General features: G+C 40.7%; 1 protein-coding gene across 1 annotated transcript; it reads right to left on the reverse strand.

Moving 5' to 3' along the window:
- Positions 1–460: 460 nt before the first annotated feature.
- On the reverse strand, positions 461–10,574 carry LOC108261827 (sialoadhesin-like). The gene is made up of 10 exons (XM_053676447.1): positions 10,323–10,574; positions 6,146–6,499; positions 5,851–6,066; positions 5,255–5,587; positions 4,914–5,162; positions 2,988–3,323; positions 2,268–2,895; positions 2,122–2,176; positions 1,826–2,043; positions 461–1,702 (listed from the first exon to the last, which is right to left on the reverse strand). Exons 1-7 carry the CDS (start codon positions 10,408–10,410, stop codon positions 2,546–2,548), a joined length of 1,926 nt encoding a protein of 641 aa, XP_053532422.1. The 5' UTR covers positions 10,411–10,574; the 3' UTR covers positions 461–1,702; positions 1,826–2,043; positions 2,122–2,176; positions 2,268–2,545.
- Positions 10,575–13,357: the final 2,783 nt, after the last annotated feature.

Below are 13,357 nucleotides of genomic sequence, written 5' to 3' on the forward strand. Positions count from 1 at the left end.
TCTATAATTTAATTGCAACTATAAGTGAACAGAGTATTTCTGCCATTTTACAAAATGTTTCAAAAAGTATGACAATGTGATTTAAATAAAGATGAAATGAATAATAATAAGTTGAGGCTGTTTGTTCTATAATGTTGATAGTATTTTAGTGTTTCAGTGTAGAAATGTTTCTCCACAGTTGCAGCAAAGGACAAATCTCCTATAGGAAGACCCCTCTCAGGTGAATGTGTGTGTGTGTGTGTGTGTGTGTGTGTGTGTGTGTGTGTGTGTGTATACGCGCTATATGTACCTGTGTCTTGATTGCTGCGTTCTGGTTGCTTTGAACCACTGAGATACTCACACTCTCTGTGAGTCTCAGAATGAAAAGTAGCTGTGGGCCACGCTGCTGTGATGTCATAATGAGACCATGTTGTATATTTTGACTATATATTAGAGCTTTTTGTTCCTGAAGTTGCTACAAGTTAAGGAACAGAACAGATTTTTATTAAAGTTGTCATTAGATTCGATCTGACATTATTTACAGATCTATCAGTTGGGGTTGGATTGAGGGTTGGATTAAATACATTCAATTCAAGTGACCAGTTAATGAGGATAAAAGCAACAGGAACTTAAGAATAAATATAACGGCCTCATTTTTCTTTTGTTTGCTTGTGATTTTAAAAGGTAAATAAATAAATAAATAAAATCTGACCCTTGATTATACTTCACAGACCCCTGAGAATCCCCGGACCCCACTTTGAGGGCCACTGTTTTAGACAAACATGTTGAACTGATCACTCTGTGAAGCTTCCAGTCTGGAGTCAACTTTTAAAAAGATATTTTTTTTATTCTTTTTGATAATAAAATCTTCCTTACATAGACATTCTGTACCATTTAAAAGCGTCTCTTTTGCCTCTCTAGAAAGCAGGAACTCCATGTAATTTGAAAAAGCATGATGAGGTAAGTTTCACTGGTTTGCCAACATGAAGCTAGATATGTGTAACTAAGTTAGCGGGTTTTCTTTGCTAATACCAGTTTACACTAGCATCAATTCCACTAGCTAGCATAGTTTATTATTCAGCAAGTCAAATTGTAGCTAAGGATAAAAACTGGTTATTTACAGAACATTTTATTTCTGAATAAATCATCAGCAAACTACGCAGCATTAGTCATGTAAATGACCAACAAAAAACTGAATGATGAAAAAACTAAACATGTTCATAGGTAAAAAAAATGAAACAGCTGGTTTTTAATTGGGGTTAATCAGAATAATTTCATTGATGGCAGCTTTATGATAATTACTATTGAACATGAGATGTGATTAGTTCAGTGTGAACACAGACAAAACCTGCCATTTTAACCCTAGACTTTTTATATCCACTGTACACACACATATATGTTTAAGGTCAAAGAGTATACAATATTATAAGAGCTCTACAATACACGATGAAGCAATAATACTGCTAGCTCTACTCTAATAAAACGTTGAAGCCGTCCCTCTTCTCCTGTTAGATTTGGAAGCAGTGTTGAGGGTTAAAACAGAGATACAGGACAGAACTATCACATCTCTCTCAGCTTTTTTCCAGGAACCTGAAGTGCTAACTCTTTAGCTTTTAGATCCCAGGCCACAGGACTAATGATGGGCTACACTGCTGAAGTGGGGAGTTTCTGGATCTTGCTGTAGAGCTGAGACGGATCATCAGCTGCTTCGTCTGCTACAAGCCTGTGGAACAAAAAGAGGTGATCTAAAGACTAGAATAGTGTAATGTCTTACATTTCTAATCAGTCACTTAATGAACTTAATGAAGCACAGTGAGTGTTGGTGTAATGATAATGATCTGCTCACTGGATGGCAGCAGTGCTCCTGCTAACGTTCACAGCAGCGTACTGAACATCCTCATACTCTGTGGTGTCTGGACGACGTCTGGGTGACGGAGACACTTCCTGTGTGTGGGAGTTTTTAAAGACAACACTGGCATAGTGAACGTCATCCTGATCATCTGAGGCGACTCTTCCACTGCGGTCTGAGGCTGAAACATTTTCATAAACAGCAGGAGAGTGACGCTGAAAGGGAGAACAGAATAAAGTTCATATATGAACATGTCACATGATCAAACAGTCCGTCCTTTCATCCACACTCACCTGTCCACTCTCACCAGTGCTGCTGTGGCCATTAGCTGAGCTCGACTTCCTCTTCCTGAGAAACATCAAGCACATGTTCATGCTAGTTGCAAATGATTATTTATGTGTAAATTATGTTTAAAACATGTTCAGTACATTTTACATACCACATCCACAAAGCTCCTGAGAGGAGTGTTACTGCCAGGAAGACAGCCAGGCCCACCATGATGACCTTTAACACTGTGTAATTCACTGACCCTTCAGAAATAAATCATGAGCATGATGAGGCTCTATTTTGTGTGCCAGTGCTAAGCATAATTTGCCAGTTAATGACGCTGTTTTGCTATTTGGATTGAATGCAGGCCAGTTTGATCACATTTCTGCACCGCTGTTATTAACATATTGTGCTAATGTGAGTAGAGCAGCACAAAAAGGCATGTGGTGTTCAAAATCCAATCCAAGCATAAAGCTGAGCAGTTGAGGACTGACAGCTGCTCTCAGGCAGTGCTGAGACTGAACCCGACCTACCTGAGTTTTGTGGCTCACATGTCACAGTTAGTTCAGGAGAGCGGAGATCCTCACGTCCTCTCACAGCACAGGAGTAGTTTCCTGCATCTTCACTGGAGTTCAGGTAGAGCTTGATGTGTTTGGTGAGTTTGTCAGTAACAGGCTGTCCGTTCTTGTACCACATGTAAGTGGGGTTGTTAGACAGAGTGCAGGAGGTGATGCAGCTCAGCGTTACTGTAGTCTGTCCTTCTGATGCCACTGCAGAGCAACTCGCTCTTACCTGCAGATCTGAATGTGCAAAAAATAAAGGAAAGTGATTTAACAGATTTACATCGATACAGAGAGACCAGAACTAGAGACAGTTCAGTATAGGACATTACCTGTAACAATCAGAATCACTCCAGGTTCAGCAGAGAATCTGTTTCCATAATTAGTAAAGAATTTAAGTTGATATTCTCCAGAGTCTTTCTTTGTCAGGTTTTTCATTTTCAAAGTGCTGCTTTTGTCTTGTTTCACATATTCAACTCGATTAGTAAACTGTGTTTCCTGCTTCAGGTTCTTGGAGTCTTTACCACTCTGAATATAATGCCAGAATACTTTTCTAACACTCAGATCACTGTGATGTGAGTAATTTCCAGCAAACTCCACTGAAGACCCTTCCACAGCACAGACTCTTTTGTCTCTGTAGGTCACACTCCAACAGCTCCTGCCAACACCTGAAATGGTAACAGGTCATTGGAAGGTTTTATTTGAAGTTGATTTAAAACTATTTTGGTAACATCAGTGTTCCAGTCCTGAAGACAGACTCTTTCAGAATCCACAACAGCACTAGACTTTAGCGCTTACTTATGAATCTGTCACTGGATTTGGTGATTTTTTTTGTAAATTCTTTGCGACTCATAATAAAGAAAAACAGTGAATTTCTGAGAGTTGAGAGAGCAGGTTCACTCGACTCACCACCAGTGTATAAAACCTGAGTACTGTATGTAGTGACGGACAGAAATTATAGTATTTTATAAATACATAGTTTGTGTTGTCATGAACAAAGACTTCTTTAAGAAATAAAAATGTTATAATTTATTATTTTCTATTCTGATAAAACTATTCTATTCTTCAGGAAATCTTCCTTCTTCATGTAAGATGATCTTGTAAATAATCTTGACGATTCAGTTTATAGGGAAATTGTTCTATGACATCATTTGGTGACTTCTAGTGAGTTTTTGAGCTTGTATTAAAGAACTTCCCAACACTGAAATCAAGAGACCCTCCATTACACGATGAGGCTTAATGAATACTCACACAGTGGAAGAGAGAGAACCGAGCAGGAGTAACTGCCTTCTACTGCATTTCTTAAAGGGAAAGTTTCCACCTCGTCTCTGTATTTCTCTAAGAATTGCCCAGACCACCTTAAGAGGGCTCTCTCCCCTAAATTCTAGGACACTTCTTCACTAGTGATTACTAATGAAGGGCTAGGTTAGTGAACGGCTTAAGTTAGTGAAGGGCTTAGGTTACGGCCATTCTGGGTCTCACAAAAATGCTGATGTGGTCTGTGTATGGTCAAACGTAAATAAAATAATAATAATAAAATAATTAAATACCTAATTACTCCCATGTAGATGTCTATAGGATAGTACTGAGTTACAGGAACGCTTCCCCACTGACCTTGTGGATGTGGACTCGTGTACGTCAGTGTTTCATTCCTCTGATACTAAAACACTCGGCCAGTAATTACTTACAGCACCTATAAATAGTCATTCCAGTCGTTCCCTCACCTGCCTCATGTGTTATATCTCACTTGACGTTAATAAAATTAAGTCAGCTTGTCATGTGACCAGGAATCTACAAAGCGCAAATGTCTCTGTCCTGAAGACGAAAACTTCACCATATCAACAATTACACACTCTGAATAATCTGTTTCCGTGGAGCCCCTGTGACTGAGCTGTTACTATAGAAATGATCATGAAATCAGAACGAGTTCATTAATATAATCCTGGGATTTGTTTTGCAGCTGGAACTGCTGTTACAGAATATTAATCAACACCTGAACAATCTGAATGGAGAATTCAACAGCAGCGTGGTGTAAAAGATTACACTGTGCATTGTGTCTCACAAACACCTCTGGATTTTCACATTTACTTATTTGGCTGATACTTTAATCCACAGTGACATACAAGTGAAGAAAAATCCAATCCAAGCATAAAGCTGAGCAGTTGAGGACTAAAAGCTGCTCTCTGTCAGTGCTGAGGATTGAACCTGAGCTATCACAACCCTATACATTAATATAATGACTGAGTTTTGTGGCTCACATGTCACAGTTAGTTCAGGAGAGCGGAGATCCTCACGTCCTCTCACAGCACAGGAGTAGTTTCCTGCATCTTCACTGGAGTTCAGGTAGAGCTTGTTGTGTTTGGTGAGTTTGTCAGTAACAGGCTGTCCGTTCCTGTACCACATGTAAGTGGGGTTGTTAGACAGAGTGCAGGAGGTGATGCAGCCCAGCGTTACTGTAGTCTGTCCTTCTGATGCCACTGCAGAGCGACTCGCTCTTACCTGCAGATCTGAATGTGCAAAAAATAAAGGAAAGTGATTTAACAGATTTACATCGATACAGAGAGACCAGAACTAGAGACAGTTCAGTGTAGGACATTACCTGTAACACTCAGAATCACTCCAGGTCTACCAGAGAATCCTTCACCATCGATAAGGAATCTAAGGCAATATTCTCCAGAGTCTTTCTTTGTCAGGTTTTTCATTTTGAAAGTGCTGCTTTTGTCTTGGTTCACATATTCAACTCGATTAGTAAACTGTGTTTCCTGCTTCAGGTCCTGGAAGACTTTACCAGGCTGAAAATAATGCCAGAATACTTCTCTAACACTCAGATCACTGGGATGTGAGTAATTTCCAGCAAACTCCACTGAAGACCCTTCCAAAGCACAGACACTTTTGTCTCTGTAGGTCACACTATAACAGCTCCGGCCAACACCTGAAATGGTAACAGGTTATTGGAAGTTGATTTTAAAACTATTTTGGTAACATCAGTGTTTCAGTCCTGAAGAGAGACTAGATTTGACTGATTATTTTAGATCACTTATAATAAAGAAAAACAGAGAATTTCTGAGAGTTGAGAGAGCAGCTTCACTCGACGCACCACCAGTCTATAAAACCTGAATGTGTAGTGATAGATAGAAATGATAATCTGAAATCAAGAGACCCTCCATTACATCATGAAGCCAAATGAATACTCACACACTGGAAGAGAGAGAATAGTACCATAGCCTTCAACAGAGCAGGAGTAACTGCCTTCTTCAGCTTTACTTAAAGGGAATGTTTTCATGTTGTCTCTGTATTTCTCCAAGATTTTTCCATTCTTGTGCCAGTTATACAAGTGAACAGTAAAGGTCAGAGTACAGGAAGTGCGGCAGGTGAGAGTTTGTTGTGTGGAGTTGTGGGTCACCTGCAGGTCTAAATGAAGATAAAGGTGAATGTTTGAACACAGACGTGTATAACAGCACAGGTTATTACAGACTAGCTGCTCTGTTACCTGTAACTGTTAGAGTAACTCCAGCTGAGCTCAGATATTTCTCTCCTTTATCCGTAATGAACACGAGGCGATATTCCCCTGAGTCTCTCTCTCTCAGGTCTGTTATTGTAAGAGTCGAGCCTAAGTTTGTCATCTCTGTGTAGCTCACACGTCCTGCGTAGTCTGAGTCTAAAGCTAAATCCTCTGGATGTTCCTTCTTCCTCCATTTAGCTTTGTCCTTTAGGCTGAACCAGAAGCCAGTGATGATGATGATATTTGAGTAAGAGCACGTCAGGTTCACAGATGACTCCCTCAGAGCACAGATCTTCTCAGGATGGCACGACACCTTCACGTGCTGGATACCTGATACTGAAACTGAATTGTTAACATCAGATATTAAAAGACAATAAAACAGCTTCATATTTGTAATGATCACAGTTTCCTTTAAGAAATAGAGAAGCTTCTTATTGTGATCAGACTTTTAATCAGACTTTTACCACAAGCACAGCTGGATCCTTGAATCTGGTTCATTTTCTCTAACAGCAGCTCTGACAGTAGCTCCAGCTGTAAGCTAAATCAGGTTTATATTAATGCACTCCTTCTAATATGTGATTGTTTCTTTAATAAAAACTCTCACAGGCGCTCCACATTAACACACTATAAAATGAGTGAAACTGTTGATCAGGACATTTATTGATCATTTTTGGAAGAAGTCATCAGTGTGCACACTTTGTAATAGTCAGAGGTAAAGCTGGAACTTTGAAGATGATGTTTTCAGACACAGCATTGTAGTTTCTCAGTAATATAACAAGCGGAGGTTTTGTCTTATTACGTTATTAACTAAAGAGAAAGAAAAGAAATACACACGTGAGGGAGTGACACACAGGAATAAAACACTGGCATGTGCTGTTATAGGAAAATAAACAACTTTATAACAAATAATCATGCTTTTGGGGGAGAAAGGGGAAGAGGCTACACACACACACACACACACACACACACACACACACACACACACACACACACACACACACACACACACACACACACACACATATACAGAGATCAGGATCAAACCCCACACCACCACCAGAGGGCTCCCTCTCCTGAATTCTAGGACACTTCTTCACTTGTCATTGCCATTTCCTCTTCACAGATTATATAAAACACTTTCATACTCATTGTCATTACTGAGATCTCCTGTTGTCTAAGGTCTGAGCTGTTATTTTGTGGATGCCTTGCCATGTTTCTGACTCCTGCCTAGTTCTGACTGTTCTCTGGATTTGTCCAGCCTGCTTTCTGATCATTGTGGAGTTCAGTCTGTTACACTGTCTCTGTGATGCTGTTGTTTAGGATTAAATGAAGAATTTTAACACTACACATTACAACACCTATTTCTCAATATTGCTAAAAGTCCTGATTAAGTATTTAAATGTCAAGTACAGTTAAAACACCTGGACAAAAAAAAAAACAGTGATCAATGCTATTGATGTTCATGCACATAAAAGTGTTAATAAAGTCTTTGTGTTTATGAGCTAACAGTGAATTATAAATAAAAGCAATATTGAACAACATAAGCTATTCATACTATAGTCTACTCAGAATCCTTCATTCTTATTATTAGTGTGCGTCAGCAGTGTCCTGCGGCCAGCGTAAAACACATGTCCAGTTCTTCCCAAGGCCGATGACACGGACCTCCAAGTTTTGTGAAGGACAGTGTTCCACTTGTTGTTGAGGAGGTGACTCCTCCTTCAGGCTTCTCAGTGTATGTCACTTCACCTCGTGGCTTTAGCAAAGATGTTGTCTTGGCAGCACTTCTTGGCTTCTCTGAGGACGTCGCTCCACCTCCTGGCTTCTCTGAGGTTGTGCATCTCCTGACACGAGCAAGGAGATGTTTGCTCTTTGCTCCAACTTAGTACAGGAAGTTGCTCTTCCCAGGCAATGCCTGCCTCATGGTGGACTTTCGACGAGGTCCTGTACATCTTGTTTTACATTTGTCACTCCTCAGCCATGCATTAAGGATGGTTCTGTCATGATTCCCCTCAGCGCACAGTGCATTTCCCAGTGTGGCTCGTTCTGCTTGATTCTTTAGTAAAGAATGTCTTCAATTTGTGTACACCTGTTCTTATTTCCACCCTTGATCAGTTCATCTATTTATACCCTCATGTTCCTTTGTCTCGATGTCTGTCTCAAGACATAAATCTTAACATCCATCCATACATCAATTTTCTGTACCGTTTATCCTACACAGGGTAGCAGGGAGCCTGGTGCCCGAATACCCAGAGGAAACCACCAAAGCATGGAGAGAGTGTGCAAACTCTGAACCCCCAACCTGGAGGTGCCTTCAAATCCTATCACTGCCGACCTGCCACTACTGGGCCCTTAAGCAAGGTCGTTAACCCTTAACTACTCAGTTGTATAAATGAAATATATGTGTCGCTCTGGATAAAAGCGTCTCCCAAAGGCCATATATGTAAAATGTATAAATGTGCAGTACCCTCCACTAATATTGGCACCCTTGGTAAATATGAGAAAAGAAGGCTGTTTAAAATTGTCTTTATTGTTTAACCTTTTGATAAATTCAAAGATTTCACAAAAATACTCTGCTCTCATGGATATCAAACAATTGTAAACACTGTCACGAACCGGACTTGGACCAGAAGCAGAAGCGGTTGCGTAGTAAAGGGTAGTTTCAAAGACGTAGTCGTTAAACAAGCAAGGGTCAGGCGATCGGACAAACAAAGCACAAGTGGACAGGCAGAAAGCACAGTCGTAAACGGGAAAAGAGGTCAAGATAACAAAGATAGCAAACGAATGTGAAAGGCTTGGAAATGCAGAGAACAAGTCTACTGAACGTATACTTCACAATGAACATTTGGCGAATGACTCTCTAAATACTAGTGGAGAGAGTGTGTGTGTGATTAGTGACAGGTGTGGGAGATTAGAACTCCGGGGATGGTGAGCACATGCGTGCATGCTCTTTAATGTCTTGGGACATTTTGTTAGGATACATGGCATCATGGACTCTATCAAATATCAACAGACAGTAAATGAAAACCTGACTGCTTCCACCAGAAAGCTTCAAATTGGCTGTGGTTGGATCTTCCAGCAGGACAATGATCCAAAACATACAACAAAATCAACACAGAAATCTTTTACTGACCACAAAATCAAGGTCCTGCCATGACCATCCCAGTCCCCTGACCTGAACCCCATAGAAAACCTGTGGGGTGAACTGCAGAGGAGAGTCCACCAGCATGGACCTCGAAATGTGAAGGATCTGGAGAGATTCTGTATGGAGGAACGGTCTCAGATCCCTCACCATGTATTCTCCAACCTCATCAGGCGTTATAGGAGAAGACTCAGAGCTGTTATCTTGGGAAAGGGAGCTAGCACAAAGTATTGACTAAAAGGGTGGCAATAATTGTTGCACAACTATATTTAACTATTTTTTTTTATATATATATAAACCTGTGTTTTGTTTGCAAGTGTTTGATATCCATGACAGCAGATAATTTTTGTGAATTTTTTAAACAAAAGATCAAAAGTTTAAGAAAATAAAGACAAAAACAGCATTCTTTGCTTATATATACCAAGGGTGCCAATATTAGTGGAGAGCGCTTTATATCTGGTCTCAGATCAGTGGTAAAGAATCAGTTTGCTCTAAAACTAAGTTGGATCAGCTCATACACTCAGAGTAACACTTTTGTGTGGATTTACATTACTGCATGTTCCACTGTTTCAATCAGTTTTGTTAAATTCACTGAACAACTTTAATAAAACTCGAGAGAACAAGAGCCTTTAAACTGTTCTGCTCTAAGAGCAGCTTCCCCAGTTCACATCCTGGCCTGAAACATTACAAAATAAACTGCAAAACTGTTCTCAGATCAGCCGACACATTCATCACTACTGTAGCATTAGCGTTTAATGTTGCCACCAGCATGAAGCTGTTAAACAAGCGACAATATCTCGAAAATAAAGCAAGCTGGATCTAGCACACAGAAGTAAATACTCATTTAGCACAGTTTATGGCCTTTTGATAACCTGGAATCTGTTACAACATTAGGAGATTTTCATGTCCATTCATTTTGTATCTGGAGTTGTTTAGTTTAGGCCTGTTAGGAAAAGCCCACAGCTAACATATTCCATGTAGCAGAGACAGGTTCATCTTAATACTCAACAAATACAGCAACCCTACCTGTAATATTCAACAACAGGATCAGCAGCAGCAGCTTTCTGGATCCAACGTCCATAGTTCCACTTAGAGCCCTGAAAAACACAATCATTTAACTGTTTAACTGGGAGATCACTATAAACACAATCGATATCAATATGCATAGGTGTGCTCGTTGTATATTAATATATATGTTCTGTTAAAATTCGTATTTACGGTAATATACAAATTTACTAATGTGAACATAATCATAAAGAGAGTTTTTTCTTACGTCCTCTCGGGTCTCCTCTTAATAATGTTCTAACTTGGTGGAAATGTGCCGTGGTGTGATCACGGGGCGTGTGTGTGTGTGTGTGTGTGTGTGTGTGTGTGTGTGTGTGTGTGTGTGTGTGTGTGTGTGTGTGTGATGGGGGGTGGGTGGGTTAGTAGCTGAAGATGAAAAAGAAGTTTGTTTCCTTCCTTTTTGTCTGAGCGTGACCTTCACTTAAACAGTCTCGTTATACACACACTATCAATTTTAGTATTGAATTAAAAAACACAGCAGTCACACACTCCTGTACACTATACATGATAATAATTGACATTTTTTTCATCTGCATTGGGCAGCTCATCAACAAAAGAGCTGAAATACACACTGAGTGGAGCTTTACATTCTCCACCAGGCCTTTTCCCCTTTAAATTCATCTCCACATAACATTTCTCATACTTTTATTAATTTAGCTGAGACTTTAATTCACTTTCATTATTTAGTTTAAGAACACAACACTGTCTCTCGGGCTGTACTGGGGATTCTGTACACAAGAAAACGAGTAAAATATCAGATATATTATAGAATATAATAACATCCTGCACCTTCTTTATCTGTGTGAGTTTATTTATTCTCTTAATTCTGTAAACCCAGATGTGTGAAGTATGAACTGTTTCAGAGTTGAGTTCTGTTTCTATGGTTATTTTCACACATTCTTGACTGGAGTGCTATTTGTGACTGAGGACAGCAGCAGCAGTGGTTACGCTGTGGTTACGCTCTTGCTGGTCAGTGCATGAGTCATACAGTATAGCGTGTTTAATACATCTTGTTTGTGTGTTTGTGTGTCAGTGTGCATGTTTGTGTGCGTGTGTGCATGTTTGTGTGTGCGTGTGTGTATGTGTGTGTGTGTGTGCGTGTGTGTGTGTGTGTGTCTATTTGTGTGTTTGTGTGTCCTCTCAGCGAGTTTAATATAGCAGAAAATCAGGAAGTGCCCCGAAAGTGTCAGAGGTTGCTGTAGAGTTCAGGAGTGTGCTGCCTCTGCTGGTGATGAGGGGAAACGCCTCACTTACAGTGTGACAGTAGTGTCAGTGCAGGTCAAGGGCCACTCTCATGCTGTGTATAAGAATTCACTTTAAACTTCACTCTGTCTCTGTCCATCATAGGTAATAACACATAATTAAACATTAATTTAAGTCCATTTTAATTAAATAGATAAAAAATAATAATAACAAACCTTGTTTAATACTTGCATATATGAAGGTTACAGTATCAGACTGGAGTAAAAGCTGAGCTGTATCACCTCCTGCACTCTGTCTAACAACCCCACTTACATCTGGTTCAGGAACAGAGTGTTATTAAAACACTTTCACTCAGTCTTTAAGAAACCTTGCTCCAAGTGCTTACTAGTGACGTTATGAAGCCTTTTGAACTCCCATTAGTTCTTCCAGTTGTGACCAAATTTGTTTCATAACTTTGATTCCTGTTTCTGCCGTGTTTAACATCACCTGACCTGTACATTATTTATTTATTTATTTGTTTATTTTTTTTACAAACATGGATACACAGGTCTGTCTAAGGGCACAGCGACTCGGTGTGCGAGGTACAAGATAACGTGCAAGGATGACAGGTTCTGGCTTTTCAACTAGGGGAATAAAACCCACAGATTGTCACACTGTCCTCGAACCACTAGGAGCTATCACACTGCAGAGCACAAAATCCACTGAACCACACCCCCTCTGTCTCTATGCTGTTGTCTGATTTAGTGTAATATCCCCTCTCTTTTCCCTGGACTGCACTAAGTTGAATATAATGGCATCCAGCCCTCCCCTGTGCTTTAATCCTGCAAAGTGAACTATATGTTCTTCAAGTGCTGGACCCCAAGCCTGATGAGAGAGTCAAGTAATGTTAAACCCTTTGTCTGGTATGTGAGCATTATTTTTTTAATCCCTCTTAAAAAATTTTGAGGCATGCATTCCTTCAGTGGTTACGAGTGAATTTTAGGATGAATTATGAATTGCTGGTGCTAGGTGTAATGAAATGGGAGGTTTTTGACATTCCAGCAGAGACCTACCGACAGTGCTTCCGTCAGACCGGGACCGGGACAAACTTCCACTTATCATCGGTTGAAGGGACTGTATGCTCTTTGGATAAGGCCACAACAGTGCACCAAGGAGGAAATCGGTGAGCTGATTACCCGAGTTCTCTAGTGTCACGGTACCCCTGACCAACCTCACCACAAAGTTGGTACGAAACCCAGTGCCCTGGACAGAGGAAGCTGAGTGGGCATTTCAACAGCTGAAGGACAGCTTATGTAACAGTCCAGTGCTTCAAAGTCCTGATTTCTCCCAGAGATTAATAGTTCAAGTGGATGTTTCTGCCAATGGACTGGGAGCTGTACCGGTCCAAACATAACTCTAGTTGTGTTTCGAGAACCCTCTCTCTCTTTTCTAGAGGAGGTGGGCCCTTTTATTCCCTCCCGCCGGCTGCTAGACGGCCCCGCTGATAATTAGCCGCCAGCTGTGTGTGTGTCCGTGGCCCCGCCTCATGGCTACGCACTCTCCGGCTGTCTAAAACATTGGTGGTGCTAAAGCAGAGCTGTCATTTCAGCACCCTAGCACAGTCGCGGGAGGAGAGTTCTTTCTCTTTTGTGCGCCGGCTGTCGGCCTGTCGTCACAGTACCCCCGCTCAGTTCCGAGCCCACTGCCGATGTGTGTTGGCCCACAGAGCGTCGTGTCATTAGAGGCTATCTGCAGTCCTACGTCGGGCTCCTGCCCGGTGTTAAACCTGGAAAGAGAAGTCCTGCAGCGTAAGG

Source organism: Ictalurus punctatus, chromosome 27 (assembly GCF_001660625.3).
Source record: "Ictalurus punctatus breed USDA103 chromosome 27, Coco_2.0, whole genome shotgun sequence".
Lineage (NCBI taxonomy): Eukaryota > Metazoa > Chordata > Actinopteri > Siluriformes > Ictaluridae > Ictalurus > Ictalurus punctatus.

Bases quoted from the DNA above. Each gene is read 5' to 3' on its own strand.
- LOC108261827 (XM_053676447.1), bottom strand. From the start codon at position 10,410: ATGATTGTGTTTTTCAGGGCTCTAAGTGGAACTATGGACGTTGGATCC. The intron at 5,588-5,850 runs GTGAGTATTCAT...TTACCATTTCAG, and splicing joins TATTCTCTCTCTTCCAGTGT to GTGTTGGCCGGAGCTGTTAT. The intron at 3,324-4,913 runs GTGAGCCACAAA...TTACCATTTCAG, and splicing joins TCCTGAACTAACTGTGACAT to GTGTTGGCAGGAGCTGTTGG.